Source organism: Heteronotia binoei, chromosome 21 (genome assembly GCF_032191835.1).
Source record: "Heteronotia binoei isolate CCM8104 ecotype False Entrance Well chromosome 21, APGP_CSIRO_Hbin_v1, whole genome shotgun sequence".
Lineage (NCBI taxonomy): Eukaryota > Metazoa > Chordata > Lepidosauria > Squamata > Gekkonidae > Heteronotia > Heteronotia binoei.
In genome coordinates, this window is record NC_083243.1 from 162,192,180 (window position 1) to 162,214,325 (window position 22,146).

At 41.4% G+C, this 22,146-nt stretch overlaps 1 protein-coding gene across 1 annotated transcript; it reads left to right on the forward strand.

Annotated features, from left to right (window-relative positions):
* Positions 1-2,486: 2,486 nt before the first annotated feature.
* Positions 2,487-18,793, forward strand: RNH1 (ribonuclease/angiogenin inhibitor 1). Its single transcript, XM_060262070.1, has 10 exons — positions 2,487-2,792; positions 7,974-8,073; positions 8,844-9,014; positions 11,854-12,024; positions 12,383-12,553; positions 13,715-13,885; positions 14,505-14,675; positions 15,153-15,323; positions 16,702-16,872; positions 18,203-18,793. The coding sequence occupies exons 1-10, from the start codon at positions 2,660-2,662 to the stop codon at positions 18,288-18,290; spliced, it is 1,518 nt and encodes a 505-aa protein (XP_060118053.1). The 5' UTR covers positions 2,487-2,659; the 3' UTR covers positions 18,291-18,793.
* The last annotated feature ends 3,353 nt before the right edge of the window (positions 18,794-22,146 follow it).

Below are 22,146 nucleotides of genomic sequence, written 5' to 3' on the forward strand. Positions count from 1 at the left end.
TGTTAATTGGCACTTTATGCTACAACAATTGAAAGGCACGGAGTGTGGTGAAAATTTTTTGAGAGTAGTAGAAGCAATATACTCTTCACAAAATGCAAGGGTGACAGAGAATGGTGAACTAACAGATGTTATTAAAATTAAAAAAGGTACTAGACAAGGCTGTCCATTGTCACCTCTACTTTTCATCTTATCTTTAGAGATGTTGAATAACCAAATAAGGGAGGATCCAAATATAAAGGGAGCTGTGATAAAAGATGAACAATATAAACTTAGAGCCTTTGCTGATGATTTAGTTTTTATATTAGAACAACCAATGGACTCAATTGACTGCCTTATAAACAAGATCATACAATTTGGCCACCATGAAGGATTAAAGATTAATTATTACAAAACAAAATTTGACAAGACTATGACGATGGAACAAATTCAGTCCTTCCAGCAGAAATCAGGATTTTTAATGAAAAAAAATTAAATATTTAGGTGTGGTTATTTCAAATAGATCCAGCAACCTAAAAGCAGATAACTATGATAAACTACTCAAAGAAATTAAAAAAGACTTGGGAAAAATGGCATGATTTAAATTTATCTTTAATGGGAAGAATAGCCCTAATAAAGATGAATATTTTACCAAGATTATTATTTCTATTTCAAACTATTCCAATATTTTTAAATAGTGGATTTTTTCAAGAACTGAGCAGGATGGTTGCTAAATATGTTTGGCAAGGCAAAAAACCTAGAATCAAACCAAAGACATCTTTGTATCATATGTGATCATGGTAAAAGATGAAAATCTATCAAAAATTTCAAGATGGGTTTCTTCAGTAGAAGCATTTACTCATCCAAACCTCCTAAAACCAAATCAGAATTATAGATATGACGACTTGTTGGGAAAAGATAATCAACTGAAAACCAAAGAATTGGAAAATGTGGATATTAAAATGAATTGGTGGTTGAGAATGCAAATTGAATCTAGATATGCCAAAGATAAGGTGACAGGTCTTAATACAGAGCAATATGTATTTGACAAAATTTTGTTGGGCCTACAAGAAAAGTTAATCTCCAAAATATATCATATCTACTTCAAATGAAGACACAAGATGAAGTTGTAAAGGACTGTATGGTTCAATGGGCAAAAAACTTTGGCTACAATATTGCATTAGAAGACTGGGAGAGACTGTGGAAACGTAATGTTAAATTAACTAGGTCAGTAACTTTCAAAGAAAATCTATATAAGATGTTTTATAGATGGTACCTGACCCCACAGAAACTCTGTAAGATTTATACTAATATGTCCAACAAATGTTGGAAATGTACTAAACAGATTGGTTCTTTTTACCATATGTGGTGGACATGTGAGATTGTGAAAGATGGTGCATGAAATGCTACAGAAGATCATGAGGATGCAGATTCATTTCAAACCAGAGCTATTTTTATTGAATATATTCTCTGAGGACTATTTCAAAGAGATGATACACTTGTTGCCGCACTTTAATACAGCAGCTAGGATCCTTTTGGCGCAGAGATAGAAATCTCAGGAAATCCCCACGAAAATGGATCTGGTGGGAAAAGTTCTGGAAACAGCAGAGTTGGACTTCTTATCTCAGCTGTTAGCTGGGAAATCTAAAGAAGAAGCAAGAAAATATTGGATGAAATTCTATGCATGGTTAGATAACCAAGACTCTTAAGATTCTCTGATGTGAACTTATTTTTTCCTCTACTTTATATTATAAAATTTATCTTTACTGGAATTGTCAAAATTACTACACAATTTTAACAATTTGAAAATGGATTCTGTGCAGTTGAGACAAAATAATAGAGGGGCAATTTATATAAAGAAATTATTGTAGAATTAAGCTTTTTGAAAGTATTCCTATGCAAAATAATACTGGAATGTATTGTTTTTTTTATTTTTCCCATTCCCCATCCCCTTCCTTTTCTGAAACTAATAAAACTTTTTGAAAATTAAATTATTCAATGTATCTCATTCCTTGTCTGAAGAAGTATGCATGCATATGAAAGCTTACATTCTGAATAAAACTTTGTTGGTCTTAAAGGTGCTACTGGACTCCTACTTTGTTCTATTTCCTGGTCCCTCAACCTTTTCGCGTAGGGCTTGGTCTCCAGGTCCCACCCTGATCATTCTCATGGCTCATCTTCTGCACCCTAGTTGTCCCTAATAAAACACATTACATGGGGGTTTTACTCAAAACTTGACAGATTTATTCTGTAAGATAAATTTCTGTGTATTAGATTAAGCGGGTTCTCTAGTTCACATCATGCTAGCCCGTAAAGTGATAGACTACAGATTTATTATTGTTTTACCAGTAACGGACTAAAAGGGCTCCCCCTTTCTGCGAATGTTAGGAAACACTTAAGCATTAAACAGACATTCGCGCAGCAGAAGTCTTCATAGCAGTAAAAGTCCCTTCTGCCTGCGTGCGCCTTCAAAGAGTGTGCCATCTTGCAGGGAGAGAGCCGGCCCAACAGAAACCGATGCGTCACCCGAGTCCTAAAATGGAGCAAGCGACGCCGTTTCTGGGGAAATCCGTGAGGTGACTGTTGGGGCGAGGTTACACGCAGTTCAGTTGCTGTTGCTTCCCGGTGGAGTTTTCTGGACAGCTAAACCTTCCCAGCACCACCCACGAGAAGGGCGCAGCCTATGCAGATTTTGCCTTCGCTCTTCCAATTAGGTGCGCGAAGCCGGCGAGGGCGGTATTTCTGGCATGCAAGGTGGTGCTTCGTTTACAGCCCCGCTGTAGCCTTCCTTCTTCTCTCTCGGGCCGGACGATCTGGTAAGAACATCCTCTTTTCTAGACATTTTTGTTACTTTAGCACTCCATCCTTCGGTTTTGTAAGTAGCTTTGTATGAGACACGATCGAAGCGCGGGGCTACGGCAGCGAATTTCGACTTTTGCGGGAAACAGAGGGAGAATTCCTGTTGTAGGCCGTTTTCAGCGTGATGTTGGCAAGGCAAAAAGTTGTCCGTGGCAAGTTACTCGTGACAGCCCAGTTTTGAAGAAGCTCTGAGCAAATTCGTCCTACGAGCAATGCTTTTTGCTTCACCAACGTCACGCCGAGATCAGGCCTACTTTGCTAGAAGAGCTGAAAGAGAGGCGCTCCCATCTTCCGCCCGTGTTTTCCCTGGAGAGTTTCGAGAGCCAGAACTGCCGATCAGAACTTAGTTGCTCCTGGCTGACTTCAGCTTGACGTCTTTAGTATTGCTACTTGGTTTCAGTGGAAGAAGCGCCATTAATTATTATTGTAGCAATTGCTGAGCGGTCAGCGGGTTTTATCAGAGAAAGGAGAAGAAAGTGCTTGGTGGCGGCTCAGTTTTTTACATAATCTAGTTTTGCGCTGGAATATTGAGGTTGCCCGCTTTAGTTAAAGCCCAGGGCGTTGCTGTTTAACCGCAGGCGGGACGCTGTTTCTTCCACCCTAACTCAGGAGAAATTACATCTGTTGGCTTCTGCTTGTTAGGTAACTGTCATGGTAACTTTTGTAGTTAAGTAGGAATCTAGTGCTTATTTTGGTTTCAAAGGAGCACTGGAAAAATTCTTTCTGTGACTTGCTTTTCTGTGTTAATTTCCAGCTGTTGTACTCCATGTTGTGTCTTTTGTAAACTGTGCTATCACACCTTCATTATAATTTGCTTGCATAGCGGGCTCTTTTATTCTGGGGGCTCTGATTTTGTTCTGTGTCATTTTTGCAGTCTTTTTCTGTTCTGAAAGATTTAACTGGAATCTGGCGATTGACAAAAAATAAATGAGAACTGACTGGATTGAACAGACAGTGGTCCTGTGTTTTTTACTTACGGTACTTTACTTTTGGGCATGGCCAAGTTTTTGTCTCCACTGGTGCAGTCAGCAAATATAAAATGGATAGCTGCTAAAAGTGTCAGCTGAATAGCTTGTAACATACTCCCCTTTTGAATTAAAGACCAGTTAGTTCAAACCATATCACCCTAAGATCTGATTTTTTTACATGGTGCTGGTCAGTTCACCTACCTGTGGGGCTTTGCTTACAGGATAAAGCACAAAGCAACACCCCTTAAACTCTAGGCTTAGAGGAACAGTTGTCTTATGTCTGTAACTGCTGTTGCATTCGAATGGTAGGTGAAGAATATTTTTGGAGGGGGAGGAGGGAGATGCACTCAGATAATTTCCTTTGGGGAAACTGAGAGAGCCAATAGTTGCAAATGCAGTCCAGAAACAGAATGATTAGAGAGAGCAAGGACACACAGAGAATTTAATTTCTAGAATAGTTTGTCTGACTGACATCCCTGGAGGGGGCATAAAGGAATCTACAGCTCTCTAAACTAGCACACACATCAAGGGTTTAAAAAGTCCTTGCCTCAGATGCTTGTATGCATTAAAGTAATCAAAGAATTAGATTTAGGGTTTTCATCCAAATTACAGTTAGCTATGTTAAGGACATAGTGAACATTTGGTTCCTTTTTACTTCTAAATATGCAAATCTTGAAGACGGACTAATAGTTACAACTAGGTTCAATGTTTTGATTGATGTACCATTGTTTTAAAGTGCTGAGGATAGTGACATTTCTTAACATTAAGCTGGTTTAATCAGGAAGTACCAGATAAACAGAGCTTGCCTGCCTGTAAAGAACTCTTCCTCTGTTTCCAACAAGCTGCGGTTTGGCTTAATTTGAAGTTTTCATGTAGTAATAAACTGCTTATTGAAAACTCTAAGGGAACTAACCTGAAAGATTCTGAAACTCTTGAGTTTCACTTACTTGTATCTGTCAAATAATATTCAAATATAGGTTCCCAAGGTCAAGTGTAAAAGTTCTTGTCACAACTTCCCTCTTAATGTATGTAATGCCGCCACCAAGAATTTAATTCCAGACACTTTATTTAACATTCTCTACTGAATTGTGCCCAAGCTCTGAGGCTTTTTCGTTGGACTATATGGCCCTGAGGATGAGACTGTTATAATTTGATATCATAGGACTCCAGGTTAATACAAAATAAAACTTTATTTGTATAATAAGCATATTGGTTTCAAGATGTTTATAGCTTAATTTTTCTGTGAATAACAACTTCTGAATGAGGTGTCACTCTTTCACTTCACACACTCCTCACTCTTTCCTTTCTCTTCTTAACTTTTTGACAGCTTCTGTCTCTCATATTCCTATAATACTCTGACAATATTAGGTTTTGGCTCTCTGTATAGCCCCTAATATGCCCTTCAAAGTATTCTACCTCTCTTCCCTAGAATCTTAATGCCTTTCACAGCACTAGTAGCTGATTCTAATCAGAACACTGCTGACTGACCACAATTGACTGTTGTCACTCTATTGACCTCTCTCTCTCCCCCACACATCTTAGCTCTGCCCACACTCTCTCAGTCACCAACCAGTCGCCTCATTCATTCATTCCCCTTCTTTCAGTCCCCTTTCTCAACTGCAACTTATCCAAGGTTGTTGGGGGGGGGTTTGTAGAAAAAGCCCTGCATGAACTAATTTCCATATTAAGCCACACCTCCTGACATCATGGAAATGATGCCACCCATTCAGTAGGTTACTTTCCACATATTGACACAGAACAGTATAGTACCATCAGCTGCATTTCATGGATGTGTGTTCTCACACAGCCCAATGAGAGACTTTATTTTGCCCCCTCCCAAAACACAGCCAGAGAGAAAGACAGCCACATGCAGCAGAGTGGGCAGTGGCATGTCCAGCTTCTCCTGGGAGGGGGCGCTCGTGGGCTGCTCTGCATCTCTTGCTCTCTTTGCAAGCCCATTGGAGACTGGAGGTGACAGAGGACAGAGTGCAAGGTCTGGGAGTGTGTGGCTGCCTAGTGCCTTCCCTCTGCCGGAGTCCTTTTTTTAAGCCAAAGCCCTGGCCAAGCCAGCCACAACTGTGTTCCTGTTCAAAAAAAGCCCTGAACTTACCAACAATTAAAGGAACACACACATATAAATTCAAATCATTACAGTTCTAGAAGAATTTTATTTATTCCTCTTAACAGGAAGTGGTTGTTCTAGGTTGGGGAAGGGATTTATATTTGAACAGATGTTCTTCCATATTTTCTATTTGATAGTATAAGAGGTGAATGGCTTTATTCCTGTGCTTTCCCCCCCCTGGCCTGAGGGCTAAACAATATGCATTCGATGCTTGAATTACCGTAATATCTTCACCTTCCTGTAACTGCAACGTAATATTGGTGCAATGGGGATTTGTCTGCTCGGAATCATCCTTCTCCCTTTTCCCAGACAGCAAGGAACAAGCTACAGCAGCTTGGGGTTTATAAATGTTGCTTTTAATAATGGAAGGTCTAGAGAGGCAAAACAATATTAATGCTAGTTGCCTTTAACACCTCGGTCTGTTTCTGTGTTGGATCTAGGAAACTTTGCTGTGAAGCAATATTGTGTGTATTCTTGTAACTAGATTAAGAAATGGTTGGGTTGGTCTTGTTGGAACTAATTGCATGTACTTTTTCTGCCAACTCATCTGCTGTTAGTCAGCTTTAGGCAATTCCTTTCTCTGGTTTGCATAATTCCAAATGACTAATCTTACCCAGTGAAATCAGACTATTAATTCCTGAAAGCTTTTAAAGAAATTTAAGTGGCTTTTTACAAACTAAATGCCCAGAATCTACAGAAATGCCCAGAGTTACGGAAGTTATAATGAATGACACTAGTCTGGAATGCTGGAAGAAATGGGATATAGTGCCATTTCCTGGGAAGTCTAATCTGAGATAAAATTTATTTAAATTACTCTTACAACACCCATCTCCTGGTAGAACAGTTAGTTAACTGTGCAAGTAACATCAAACATTTTGACAGAGGACTAACATTGATTGAATGGATGTTAAGAGGTGATAAAATTCTTTCAGACCTTGGCTAAATAGGTTTGTATAACAGTGTAGCATAAGGGATCAAGAATAAACAGGAAGGGGCTTAGAATTAAGGCCAGGGTTCCAATCATCTATTGGTCATCAGTTGTGTGTATTCTACTAAGTTGTGCAAGGTGACAGAAGTTCTATTGTTTCTGTGGCTAAACTATTGAACTTCTGCATAATTGATTCTGCTAGCCAAGGGCGGACTGGCCTTTGACCATTAGAAATCCTGTTAATTGTGTCCAAAATGCCGTTCTGCTCTTTCCCAGGTATCAGCTATGAGGGTGAAGCTAATAATTTTTCCAAGCACAAGGGTAGCAACTTTTCCTAAACATCAGCAATCCTTAGGCTACTGAACTGTGCAATTGATACCAAGTTCCATTATTTATTTAATATATGTATGTCACACTACTGTTTTCAACTACTGAGGAAGCTTACAATAACTAGATATATAACCATAAAACAACCAAAAATAAATCTCAAATAGAAATAAAACAGTTATCCGATTTAGTAGGAACTGTCTTATCAGGCCATGCAAAAATGTTCCAAAGACCTTGATATTCTGGCACCAAATCAACAAGGCAACAATCAACAAATCTGGCTAAGTAATGTTTTCACCAGTTTCTTGGAGAATCATTGAGGAAAGGCATTCCACAGCTGGAGCGCAGGCACAGAGAAAGATCTGTTTGTGGTGGTCTTTTGGACATGTTCGCTTCTTTTTCAATACATATTAATATATGAACATTCAGAAAAGGATTGTTGCATCAGTATAACTGCACAGTGCCTTTTGGATGGTTTTCATTGGTAAATGTGGTAATAAACTGCCTGTTGGTATCCAAAGGTGTTGCTTGACTCTTGCATGTGCTGTAGATGTGTTGTAACAAATGTCTTCTTGCGTACTGTAACCCTTGGGTTAAAATGCAAGGTGTCTTTCATTTGCCACAAACTGCCTTCTGCATGGAGCTCCTGAACAAAGAACTGTTAAAAAATCCTGTTTAGTTGTAAATGCTGCAGATAGTGCACAGTGGCACTAGCTTGAAAGGGAATAATGGGATCTTTTGGCTGTTTTGGGGAAATGAGACACTATTGCTCTCTCTCTTTATCCCTTTCCAGCAGTTGCTTCTAAAATGGATCTTGACATCCAGTGTGAAGAACTCAGTGGATCAAAATGGAAAGAACTTGTTCCTTCCCTGAATCAATACAAAACTATTAGGTAAGTCAATTTCCAGTGAAGTGTATGTTTTTTTAAGGGAAGATATAGTCACATTACTTGAAAAAGATAATTTCTGATACAGCTCCCGTTGCTTTAAAATTTGACAAAAAGGATAATTGGAGGGGGGGGATGAAGATTTACAAATGTTTCTTGGCAGGGATACTTTGCATGGCGAGCACTCCTCAGCAGGTCTACTTAGACCTAAGTCCCATGTTATATAATGAGGTTTGCTTCCAGGAAAGTGTTTTTGGGTTTGCATCCATTATTCTTCAGCAGCTCCAGGGTTCTTTGTTGTTCCAGGATAATGCTGCTGCTGTGGAGAATCTCAAGTGATGTTCAATCTTCTGCAGCTTCTGAGGAGGAGGAGGGAGGAAGATGGCCACACTGTACTGTACTGTATTTAGTATCTAATCTGTTTTATTGGCCAGTTCTCCTAGCTCTGCAGGTGCTAAAGGCAGGAGAAAAGTAGCTCTTTTCCTGTGATGGACAAAGATCCATTCTGTGCTTGGGAGGTAGCCTACAATTAGCAGTCTGTTACTGTTCTGTAATTTATTATTGTGCCCTAAGAACCAGTGAATTATTTACCACACTGCTTCAGATATCTATAAAACTACCAGTTTCAACTTATTGTTGTGTCCATGCAGATGTAACCTTATAAATAAGTTTGGATTAAACAGTACTGTGGATGAAATAAGTTTGGTTTAAAGAGTACAATGGACCTTTAGCTGAACTGGACTGCTAGGACTAATCCCACCCACCTTCTCCTTCAGGTTTGATGACTGCAGTCTCGTGAGTAGTAACTGTGAAGATCTTGCCTCTGTTCTGATTTCCAACCAGACTCTGACTGAGCTGAAGTTGAACAACAATGAACTGGGAGACTCTGGTCTGGAGAAGCTGTGCAAAGGACTGATGAATCCAAGCTGTAAACTTCAAAAGCTATGGTAATTCCCAGTTAATATATACTGCTCCTCCAAAGTGGTATTTTTATTTCAGTTGGCTTGATTTGCTTTAGATGAAGCATACAACCAATGGAAATTGATGGAAGCATTTCAGAAGACTCCCCCATCTGAAGATGGCTAAGCATGTGGCTGAGGATTTTTTGGCATAGTTAGAATAAAGTTTTCAGCATGATTATTATTTTATCACTATTCAAAAAGTTTGATCTTTACTTATATTTTTGTCACTAGTTACTGTTGTGGAATTCTAGTGACCAGGCCTCTGCCTGGAACCCCAGAACCCACCCAGGGAGGGAGAGAAGGGGGTGGGGAGGAGAGAGAGAGAATGAGAATATTGTGCTACTCTCCAAGAACCCATCAAATCTTTGGAGTGGTTGGTGTATAGCAAGAAATAATTGGAAAACAAGCCATACATATATCTTATTAGCCATGTACAGTTGTCAGTCAGGAACATGACAAGACTATGACCTGCCTCTCATTGGCATATGGAGCCATGCCTAGATTTAATTTATCATCTGTGGAGTCAGGAAGCCCCAGACAACTTCAGTCAAACGTAATGGCCAAGTAACCTTTAACATAAGGGTGTCAAACATGTGGCCCAAGGGCCAGATCAGACCCCTGTAGGGCTCCTGTCACGACTCAGGGGGTATCACCAATTGCTACCACCACTCTGGGTTAAGGGCTCCCCTTGAAAAGGCCCAGAGTTCCCTCCCAAGCCCTTCAGGCCTCTTGTAGCTTAGGCCAAATAATAGGCGTGAGGACCAGGCAGAGTGAACAACAACAAAAGTTTATTTTAAAGTCAGTACAATATAAACAACCAAGGTGCAGAAAACAGTAAAAGGGTGAAGGGAAAATAAACAAAAGTCCTAACTTAAAGTCCCTAAACTACTAACCAGCACTCACCCAGTTCCTTGGATGAAGGAGCTTTCCCCTGCTCAAGCTCTTCAAGCACATCCTACCTCCAGCTCAGCCTTCCAGGGACAGAACACCCACTTCCTGGGCTTGGTCTTTATATTCTCTTCCTAGACCCCACCCCTCTCTGAGCCTGTTTCTCCAAACCCCTTGCTACCCAATCAGAGGGACAGAGGGGATCCTGGGAGATGTAGGCTTTTCCCAGTAACTGCAGGCCTTGCTAGGCCCAGGATCATGACAGCTCCTATCAGAGAGTTGTGTCCTTCAGGAAATTCAATAATTGTGTGATAAAAGCATGTCTACTCATTGGAAGCCTCATTGGTGAGGGGTCTGGAGACCAAGTCCTATGAAGAAAGGCCAAAGGAGCTGGGCATGTTTAGCCTGGAGAGGAGGCGGCTGAGATATGATCACCATCTTCAAGTACTTGAAGGACTGTCATATAGAGGATGGTGCAGAATTGTTTTCTGTGGCCCCAGAACTAACAGGTTGACATTAAATCAAAAGAGTTGCCGGCTCAACATTAGGAAGAACTTCCTGACAGTTAGAGTGGTTCCTCAGTGAAACAGGGCTCCTTGGGAGGCGGTGGGCTCTCCTTCCTTGGAGGTTTTTAAACAGAGGCTGGATCACCATCTGACAGCAATGAGGATCCTGTGAATTTTGGGGGAGGTTTTTGTGAGTTTCCTGCATTGTGCAGGGGGTTGGACTAGATGACCCTGGAGGTCCCTTCCAACTCTATGATTCTGTGAAAGTTTATAAGCTTCAACTAGCAATTCAAATTCTGTTCTGTTGACAGCAAAAAAGATCATTTAGGAAAGCTTCTGCTTGAAAAACTTCGTTGGCATTAAAGTTTCCAATTTGCAGTTATTACCTTCCTAGTGTTAGGGAGACCTTATTAGTGTTCCCTCTAATCTGAGTTAGCATGAGCTAGCTCACAGATTTTTAGTCTCCAGCTCACACATTTTTGTCTTAGCTCAGGAAGGATGATCCCAGAGCACACTAATTTATGCAATAGCTCACAACTTTAATGCTTGTAGCTCGCAAAGTAGAATTTTTGCTCACAAGACTCTGCAGCTTAGAGGGAACGTTGGTCCTTATTACCTTTATTTTTATGGACACTCTGAGTTTTACCCAGTTTCAAAAATTTCCAGTACCCCTTTGATGCCTTCTGGATTTCAGATAGTGTCCAGAGAGAGAATCTTGATAAGGTCAGTTTCCCATCTCTGGTAAACCTAAACAATTTTCATGCCAATGATGCTCATTCTTGTCCTCCCTCCCATCTCAGTGGCCTTAATATACCTTTTCTGCCCTCTACACTCTTTTCAGTAGCTGTGTCCCACAAAGCATCCTGGAGCTTGTGGTCAGTAAATGTTTTGAGTGCTTTAAACAGTAAGTGAGTGTTTCATAAAGTGAATGGATGTTTCATAAAGGGGCCAACCTAGAATTTTTCCATGACACCTAGTGATATGTTTCATGACTATTATTCTTTTTACTTGCCCTAGTTAGAGGTTTAACTTATTTATTCAGAAGCATTTACCTATATGCTTATTGGCTGGTATTACACAGCATGTACCATTTGGGATTCTTTCTTTGCTGTAACCCATCTGCATCTCATAGGAGGTGAGTAGCATCTGACAAAAGGCACTGACTCTCTGGGCTAATCTTGCCAGGCCATTAACTTAGCAAATAAAAACCACAGATGAAGCTTTCTAGCATAGTGGAACAATAATGGGAAAAGCTTTACTGATTTTTCTACCTTTTTTGGGTGCAGCATTGGTATTCTTGGAAGGTGATCTTTAATGGTTTTAAAATTAGATTTTTCTAGACTATATTATATTATACTGACAATCTCCTATATGTTGTTATATGCCTGCAAGGATGGAATAGGCTCACCTGCTCTGTTCTGTTCCTGCAGGCTGCAGAACTGCAACCTGACTAAAGCCTGCTGTGAGAATCTCCGTTCAGTACTCAGTACGAAATCATCTCTGACTGAACTACACCTGGGAGACAACCAGTTGGGCACTTCAGGTGTTAAAGTACTCTGTCAAGGTCTTCTGGATCCAAACTGCCAACTACAGAAGCTTCAGTAAGTGTCCTGAGTTCATTCCAATTCAAAAATGTCTTTCTCAGTTTCAGTGTAGTCCATTGTGTTAATTGGTCTTCTTGTGGAAGAGGATAAAACAGGCTCCTTCCTGTTTGATAGTGAACAAAAACTTCCCTTGCAAAACATCTTCATTTAATACCTTGAAACTGTGGGATACTTTGAAGAATACTTTACATAGTCTATGAATGTTAAACCAGAAGTACATGGTGGCCAGAATTGTGCACCAAACATCCAGTAGAGCAGTACTAGAAGCATATTCAGAGGGGAGAAGGTACTTCAGTGCTTGAAATAGTCCCATTCTTATCGAGTAAAGGCTTGGTTTTTTTCTGCTTTGTCATAGATTGGAGTATTGTGAACTCTCACCAGCAAATGCAGAGGCTCTCAGTTCTGCATTGCGAACGAAGACATCTCTGACTGAACTCAACCTGAGCAACAACAGGCTGGGGGATGCAGCTGTGAAACAGCTGTGCCAGGGCTTGCTGGATTCTAACTGTAAACTGCAGTCCCTACAGTAAGTTGCAGATTATCTCAGCTTCTGAACTGCTGCTTCATCTGGGGTTTCATCAAATAGCACATGTGTTGTCATTGATCAAGGTGTTTTTTGCATAGGAAAGACTTGACAGTTTCAAAAATATTATACTCACTCAGGATTGGATCTTGTTCTATAGACTGCTACAGTAGCATGGTCTGACTAGTTGATTTTGCATTTTTTATCTTGTTCTTCTTCCACTTGCCTCTTTCAAGTGATGACCAGAAATAGACTAGGTACAGTTCTAGTTGACTGATCTTAAGATCACAAAATTGCCATAGGAAGTCATGGGGAAGATTATACTGCATGTCTTCCTCAAGACCATCCTTGTAGTGCTTCTGACTCCTTACTACAGTCTGTCTAATTATGCTGATATATAACAAGCTCAAGCAGTATGTGTAACCTGTCCAGTACATTTATTGTTTCTGTGGCCTGTCATAATAAATATATCACTGTGTTTTGATATATTGGGTTGGGATTCTCTTTCAGGGAGAAAAGATCTTCTATATCTTGACAAAACACGTATGCATATACTGGTGTATTGTCATTCGGCTGTGGCAAATCTTGTAGTAATTCCCATTGACTAGCAAACTGCAGTCTTGTTGGTTTGAAGCTTTGAATGAGTCAGTGCTTGTCAGTTTTCCATTGGCCATGGCAGTGGCAAGCACAGAAAGCACTGTGCAGTTGAATAAAACTTGTTGGTTGTCTAGATAAATAATTGTTAAAAATAAAAATGATTTAAAAATTAAAAGATGTTACTTAAAATCCGGCATTAAAAGCTCACCCTGGAATTTTACAAAAGACCACTGACAACTTAAAATAAGCTTCCAGAATGAAATAGTGCTAAAAGATCAAACACAATTAAAAACCTGGGTGAACAGAAAGAATTTGGTCTGTTACCTGACAGAAGGCACCACGTGAGCCTCAAGGGGAAGGGCATTCCAGAAGCAAAGTGCAGCTACTGGAAAAGGCCTGTCTCTGCTTGTCACCTATGTCACTTCTGAAGGCCAGGGCACAGAAAACAGGGCTTATGAGACAGATCTTAACTGGTGGGTTGGATGATATGGGAGGAGGTGGTCTTTCAAGTACCCCAGCCCCAAGTCTTTGAATCACTGTTGTTCTTTGCTTCTGTTTTTCTGGCAGGTTGGAGAACTGTAGGATCACAGTTGCCAGCTGTGGGGATCTTGGCACTGTTCTCAGTACCAAGCCATCCTTGAAAGAACTCTGCATAGGTGAAAATAAGATTGGTGATGCAGGTGCTGCACTCCTGTGCCAGAGTCTCTTGAATCCAAATTGCAAATTAGAAAAACTTTGGTAAGTGGCTTGTCTGGTACAGGAGTTTGTCTAAGCCAAGGTGTCATAAAAAAGCCTTAACTCATACTAGAGTTCCTTTGTTGGTCTGGGCCAGGAATTCTGTGGGGTACTGATAGTAGCCACACTGCTAGAACTGAACATTGCATGCAGTATGGGTGGTTAATGGACTTTCAAGGTCTAGGTCATATATTTCCTTTTCCTTGGAAGTTTCGGCTTTGCACAAGTTGAAGCTTCTCTTCGTGAGGTATATGTGTGTAAAGTGTTGTCAAGTCACAGCCAATTTATGGTGACCCTGTAAACTTTTCAAGGCAAGAGACAAACTGAGATGGTTAGCTATTGCCCGCCTCTGCGTAGCAACTCGAGACTTCTTTGGTGGTCTCCTATCCAGGATAGCTTCCAAGATCTACTTAGCTTCCAAGATCTGAAGAGATCAGGTTTGCCTGGCTCATCCAGGTCAGTGAGATATATAGCTGTATTAAAACAAATAGACATGGACTGTCTCTGTCCATGTCACATAGGGCATAGGAATCTCACATGATGTTCACTATTTGAAGATAGGATAGTCTGTAATGCTTTTGATTCTTCTTCACTGAAGCCAGTTATTTCATTACTGTTCCAGGTTATGGGAATGTGATCTTTCAGCTGCTAGCTGCAAGGACCTCGCTGGTGTCATTAGTACCAAAGAGTCTCTCAGGGAAATGAGCCTGATTGGAAATGACCTCAAAGATGAAGGAATGGAACACTTATGTCAAGGACTGAAGGATCCAAAAGCTGCACTCCAGTCACTGTGGTAAGTAACTGGAGTCTTTCTTTGCTGTTGTGTATTTTGAGCATCAGTCATTACATGTAACTACTTTATCAAGAGGCACAATCTAACTTCAGAGACATCCTTTGTGACCCTAAGGCATAGTTCAGTTCTCTTCTCCCTAGGACAGACAGCAGCAGAGCTCCCTTTTTATGCCCCATAGCTTCTTTTGTCTATGGAAAAGCAAGATCTAGAGAAATGGTTGTGGGTGGCTGAGTCACATAAGCAGGTGGGGGCCTCTGTCAGTTTGAATTAGCGTCTATTTGGTTTGACCCTTGTGGGAATGGGTGGGTGGTTGCTGACCCTTCAGAATATGGTGTGTGGTGAAAACTAGCTGCTAAATAGGCTGAAGATATGACTGACTTTAGTAAGAGCAACAAAGAGTTCTAGATACCAGGTGAAGACTGCATGTAGTGTAAACTTGCCAGGATTGTCATGGTCTCTCTGGTTTGTCTACTGTAGGTTAAGAGAATGTGGCTTGACAGCAGCATGCTGTAAGAGTGTTGCGTCTGTTCTCAGCCAAAACAGTTCCTTGAAAGAGTTACATATAGGTGGCAATAATCTTCAAGATGAGGGAGTAGCTCAGCTCTGTGATGGACTGATGGACCCCAACTGCACCTTAGAGTCTCTCTGGTGAGTTACCTTGCAGATTTCTTGTCTATCTTTTGTCTAGGACACTTTTATACTTCCTTCAAGGATCTCAGGGTTGCAAACACAGTTAATCCCTCCTCCATGTTATCCTTTTGCTTTCTTGAAATCCAGCCCTTCAGCTGTGTACTGTAGCAGCCCTCTCTGTAAACCTGGTAAAGTAAAGGCTGCCCTACTTAGAATTCTGGCATTACTTTTTCTTCAGCCTGACTTACCTGATCTCTTCCGTGGCCATATTTCCTAACTGCCATAGTTTTTCATTTTTAGAAAAGAAGGACCTGTGATTAAATTTGTGCTGGGCATTTCAATATTAAAATATTAGCTAAATAAACAGGCTGGACGTTCTTGTTTTTCCCCGTCCATTCTGAACAGGATGCCACCCCACACCTACACTTGAAGATTAATTTGATTTCTGCCTTTTGAAGCTCTCTTTTGGCTTTTAGCAAGCTAAATGTCCAGAAGTAGTTCCTTCAAGCAGAGTTGCTTATACCAACTAGATAAGACTGCCTTTGAATGACTCAGTACATCAGCTTCTGTGCAAGAAGGACTGCAGGGTTGAGATATGAAGATTTTGGCATATAGTATGTCTTCTGGAGTGTGCTCTGTTCTTCTTGTAAAAAAACCCATCATTATTCCAAGGCTATTCTGTGAATTCTGTATACATTTACAGGTATTTGGAATGGTCTAGCAAAAGGTGATACTGTAGTAGTTCAATGGCCTGGGTGAGCAAAGAGGCATAGCCAGATGAGAACAAGATATCATAGTTCCCTAAGAGACTTCTCCACTCAACATCCGGCCATTTCTGGCTTCTGAGAGTCAAACACACATGACCCAGAACTTGCAATTATTTGCTCATAGAAAGGGCTTTATCCTAAGGCTGCATTGAGAGGATGGCAGGGACTGTAGTGGAAAAATTCCATGGCTGACCCGGATGTGCACAGAATGTAGATTGCTTGTATGATAATAATTGCATTCTCAGAAGCATGAATGGTTCTACAGGTTCTCTTGATACATTTAAACTGTTTGTCTTCTATTTTATATTTAAAAATAAATATTTTAAAAATTACTTTAGTTGGGGAGCTGTAATCCATGTGTGGTCACTTTGTGTGGTGAAGTTGTCTTGAATGGATATGGCCAAGGATTAAGACGTTTTGAACGCTTCTCTGTAGAAGTCTGTATTAGTAAGCTAAAGGACAACAGCATCTCAAATGTGCTGTCTGAAACATATACACCATTCCGCGTATATGGCTTGTCATTATTTGTTGTCTTAAACCACCCCACCCCAGGGCACCTCTATGCAGAGCAAAATTTATAAATATGAAGGATGTGTATATGGTTCATTCTTATCCTAACTTCTGCTTAGGTTAGGTAACTCAGAACTCACACCTGCTTGCTGTGACAAATTGGCCACTGTCATAACTGCTAAGCAGTGCCTGAAAGAGGTGGACTTGAGCAACAACTGCCTGGAGGATGAAGGTGTGCGTAAACTCTGTGAAGCTGTGAGAAATCCCAACTGTCACCTGCAGCATCTCATGTAAGTCCTCTCTTCCTGCAGAGTTAAGCATTGAATGGGCTGGGAGAGGGAGGAGCAGCTTTCCAGATATGTGGAGTAGATTCCCAGGATACCCTTGCATTTGCATTCAGATGATACCCCATTAGAGCCTGCTGAGACTGGTTCCAGAAGTGCCTTTGAGGACTTTGGTCCTGAATGTGTGACCAGTGTGCTGGATGTCCCAGGAGGAATCTTCACAGCATTTCACTGAACTGCTGTCTTTTTGTATTTTCATACTTCTTTAAGGTGGCATCCTAGTATTCTAGTGAAAGGCAGTATTTCCTTTGTCTTAACTGGAAGCAAAACTGCCCAAATTTATAAGCCTCAAAAGTTTCTCCTTATAAACTATAGGGCTTTGAACACACATGAATCTCCCTTATACTGAATCAGACCATTGATTCCATCAAGGTCAGTGCTGTCTACTCAGACTGGCAGCACTCTCCAGGGTCTCAGGTGTAGGTCTTTCACATTAAAGGTAAGGATATTCCCCTGTGCAAGCACCAGTCATTTCCGACTCTGGGGTGATGTTGCATCATGACGTTTTCATGGCAGACTTTTTACCTATCGCCTAGTTCTTTTTAACTGGCGATGTCAGGGACTGAAACTGGGATCTTCTGCATGCAAAGCAGAGTCTCTTCCACTGAACCATAGCTTCTCCCCTTTTGCTTTTATGTGATTGTTGGTTTAATACAGAAATATGTAATAAAACCCAGAGAGTTTTGTGATAGGTGGGGCACAAGAAACAGGATGGGGGGAAAACCTTGTCAAACCAAACAGTTTAAAGGGGACCACCCCGACTTCTGGAGGAATAGAGGGCAAAAAACTGGGAAGGATGGAAGGCATCCAGGTGACCCATGTAGGAAAAAGTTTATGGACTTTGGCTTCATACAGCAGGGGTGTTAAGTTACCAGCCAGTATCCCAAGCATATCAAATCCTCTGGAGAATCTAAGAACAGAGGAGCCACCCTTGAAGCGAGAGATGGAACTGTGCTGAGTTCAGCTGCAGAAGGAGCACCCCAATCTTAGGTCCCAGAAGCCCTCCCTCCCTCCTTTATTTCTGCCTGGGACCCCAGTCTCCAACCATCACATGGGAGAAATGTACAGTACATCTGAATCATTAAAGGAGTGGTGGCCAAATTGTGCCTCAGCACTTTTGCCTTGGAAAGAGGTTGTTGCATCTGCCAACCAAAGAAGGGCATTTTTGGCTTTGAATGACTTTACCCTTTTTGATTATTCAAACTCAGTATAAATATCCTTAAATTTTTTATCTGTCAGCCATATTGATGATAATTTGAACTGTATTTTGTTGCAGTTTGTACGATATCTATTGGAATTCAGAAATAGAGGATGAACTGAAGGCCCTGGAAGAGTCAAAGCCTGGATTTAAAGTGATTTATTGAGTGGCATGATCCAGAGGTGGCTGCTCCTACAGTTTTTTCATCTATTGGGATGCTTTGGTGTAAACCATGTTTGCTCACCACATCATGATGGACTTTTGACTCCAGGTTCATGGACTTGGCAAATCTGATGTCTGTAAACCACGCTCAGTCTTAGGGGTGTTATCAGCGCCTCAGCTTTGCAATAGCACAAGAGAATAGTTCTGGATATCTGAGCTGGGTTTGGATTTTATATACAACCATAGAACAGTGTTAGTGGGTTTTCTTACTGCCTAGGAAATATAAAAAGCAGAACAATGTAGAATACATCTTTGGCCAGGTCTTGTAAGCACCTGGTTATTTGCAGGTAACTTAAGGAACTCTGTTCCTCAAGAAGAAGCTGTATTAGTTTCCACAGTTATGTTCCCCCTCTTCGTATCTTGTATTCTGCTAAAACATGAATATCATGAACTCTGATCAACAGATGTAGCTCTGCTGAAATCAGAATAAAGTTTTGTCTTGCAAAACATGTGTGTGACCCTTCTTCTGCCACCCCCACCCAATGCAAGAAACTAAAAGCTCACTTTGATCCTCTTCAGCATGAGAACTCATTTCAGATATACCTTGTATATATGTTGATTCAGTTTGATCATTAGTTATGGTATGGTTAAATGTTGTACTGTGTCTTAATTTTGCCGTTGGTGTAGCTGACTGTTTCTCATACTGTGGATCTTGATCCAAGAGTGGGTCATGACTCTCAGAGGGGTTACAGGAGTCAGACTTTGGGCCCTGCTCCTCACAGCAGTGGGAAAATGAAATGAAAGGGAGATAGAACTGCTGCATTCACTACCCTCCTGTGCTTTGTACCACCATTTGTTTCCATGTCCTCTGCTCACTCCCAACCACTTTCACCTCTCAGGCTTGCAGGGCTGGCAGACTGTGGCATTGCAGTGGTGGGCCCAGCTGAGTAGAGTAGGTTGAGAGGCAGGTCCTACTACAAAAAGTTTTAGAGCTGCTAGTGAGGCCTGATTCCTGGAGGATATGTTCTTGTGTTATTATTGTTGTTATTATTAATGGCCTGTTGTGAAGAAAAATACAATGGGCTCTAGAAAGAGGATCTGGTTGAGTGCCCCCCACCCTTGCTGTTTTCCCACCTAAGTGAAGACATTCACTCCCCCCACCTCAAGGGGAGCCAATCTCTGCCATCTGGAGAGTAGTTGTAATTCTGATCTCCAGCCCTCACCTGGAGATTTGGCAACTAGAGTGAAACCCAGAGTGAGTGGCAAGGAGAGAAGCTAAGCCCCCGTGTATACTGTCTAGAAGATACTACTAATAAGAATTTCTTAATCAAGTACAGACAATAGAAATAGAAAAATCTTAAATACCTATTATTAAATTACAATATGCATTCATACAAAAATACCAACAGAACAGTACATTTTAAGGGGAAAGCAAGTCAATTCTCAAACAGTTCACAATTCAACTGGTAAGTCCAGTTCCTTTTCTTTCCAGGTGGACTGCTCACTTCTCCCATTTTATGTAGATATTAAAACGAACTTCAGGATGCAGAAAAATATGCTCCCATCCGAAAGAAGGTTCTTCAATGTGCAATAATTTCCAATATTCTCTGTACAGGCTATGCAAGCTAAATGGGCCTCCCGGGACATTTAGATGCTATCACCAAAAGGGCTTTATCCAAGCTTTAATACTTGTCAGTACACTTCCAGCCAATCCAAAGTTTCAAACTCTTACACTTCCCATCAATGTTTCAATTCTTTACAACTAAACTCTGAATCACTTAAATAGTTATTTAAGATTTTTCTATTTCTATTGTCTGTACTTGATTAAGAAATTCTTATTAATAATATCTAGACAGTATACACAGAGGCTTAGCTTCTCTCCTTGCCACTCACCTGGAGATTGGCAAAGTGATTCCCCAGGAGGAAATGGTTGGTTTGGAAGGTATGGCGTTGTACCTGTCTGAGGTCCCACCCCTCCTCAAACCCCACCCTCTCTAGGCTCCATCTTTTTAAATCTTCAGGAGTTGGCATCTCTTCCTTCACTTTATCTGCCTCTCTGACTTCAGCTTTCCATTGCCTCCCCGCTCCCTGCAGCCTCTACGTAGGAAAAGGACAGTTTCTCCACAGTGGGGGGAGGGGAACCAAAGCAGCTTACATCATTCTCTCTCCATTTTGTTCTGCACAATGACCTTGTGAGGTAGGTTAGGATGAAAGTTTGCGACTGGTCTGAAATCACCCAGTCAGCTTCCACAGTAAGAACCTGGGATTGGCAGACCCCACTCTGTAGTCCAGACTCTTATGCTCCCCTCAAACTCCACTACAGAGTCTCCAGGAACTTCGCACCAACCCAGAACTGACAGTTTTAGTTAGGATTGGCCCCAATGAGTTTTCCCTCTGAGGTCTTTAGTGGTAGCTTTCAGAGCAACACTCTCTCTTTGATAACGTTGATTTTAAGAACAGGACTTCAATCTCTCTCTCCCTCAATCTGCCTCTCCCTCCCTTCCCTCTCTCTGTGGGTATCTGGTTTTCTGCTACAGGATGCCATTTTCCCTCTTGACTCTGTCTGTTTCCCTTCCAGAGGAGGATAGGGAGGAGTTCTTGGCCAATAAAGATAAAGCTTCTTCTGACTGTTTCCCTCCTCCTCCCTCAGCCAGTTGAGGGGAAGGCTTTGTTTCTCTCCTCTGCAAAGCAGTGTGACTGGCAGCTCAGCCAGTAGGAGAGTAGGGAGAGCCAGAAACTGCCAGAACCAAGGTTGATTGCTGTTTTCTGACAAAATCAGTTTGGCTGGCAGGCAATAGGCACTCGAGTGGGAGAGAAGAGAGGCACACAAATACTCTTGATTGATGATGTGACTGGCCAAAAGTTGATGCAGCACACCCCCATCCAATGGAAGAGCTCCGTTTTCCCAAGATGAAAGGACTTTTATTATAGAAATAGATTCTCCTCTTTTTTTTTTCTTCTTCAGTTGATCGCCCCATCCTGGCCAAGGCTGGGCTCTGGGTGATATACTACAGTAACAAGATACATAGGTTTAAAACAAAACATTCCAGTTAAAACATATCTTATGAACTCCCTGTTGGCTTCTTACCAATTTCTTCTATTTCATTACAATGAGGAGGGAGGTAGCTCAGAGTGGCAGAAGAATGAGGTACCAGCTTGGCAGCTGTCACTGTCCTTACTCAAAAGCCTGGTGAAACATCTCTGCCTCACAGGTCCTGTGGAATCGCAAAAGATTCCACAGGGCCCGGATGTCAATTGGCAGAGAGTTCCACCTGGTCAGGGCCAGGACCGAAAGAGCCCTGGACCTCATCAAGGACAGCTGGACCTTTTTAGGGCCAGGGATCACCAACAAGTCATTACCAGCAGAGCGTAATGCTCTTTCAGGGACATAGTGGAGGAGGTGGTCCTGCAGATACATCAGTCCTAGACTGCTCAAGGTCTTGAGGGTCATAACCAAACATTGAATCTGACTTGGTACTGAACCAGAAGCCAGTGTAGTTTGTACAGCACAGGTTGAATGTGTACTGTCCATGGCTCATTAAATGATGATCTGGAGATTCTCAGATTGCAATAGATCTTAGGAAGGAAAGAGTAAGAAAAGCTGCAGTACAAGCTTCCCTCTTCTATCACCCTTTCCATCTCCTTTCAGCCAAACAATGAGGAGATGGACTAAAGAGATTTTTCCCTTTTGTGGACTTGTGCCAAGATTCACCGATATATTGTGTGTGTGTGACCTCCTGGGGGTGGGGAGTTCAAGTGAAGGATACCTTGCTAAACTCTTCTCTTGTCAGTTTAATTCTGTCTCAGGACACTTAGGTGGTTTCCATACAGGATAGGATTTTGTGGCTTCTTCATTGCAG

What these genes read in the sequence shown, in the direction of transcription:
- RNH1 (XM_060262070.1), top strand. Translation starts at nt 2,660, where the DNA reads ATGCAGATTTTGCCTTCGCTCTTCCAATTAGGTGCGCGAAGCCGGCGA. An exon ending in TGTAAACTGCAGTCCCTACA is followed by an intron (nt 12,554 to 13,714) that starts GTAAGTTGCAGA and finishes TTTTTCTGGCAG; the next exon opens with GTTGGAGAACTGTAGGATCA. An exon ending in TGTCACCTGCAGCATCTCAT is followed by an intron (nt 16,873 to 18,202) that starts GTAAGTCCTCTC and finishes ATTTTGTTGCAG; the next exon opens with TTTGTACGATATCTATTGGA.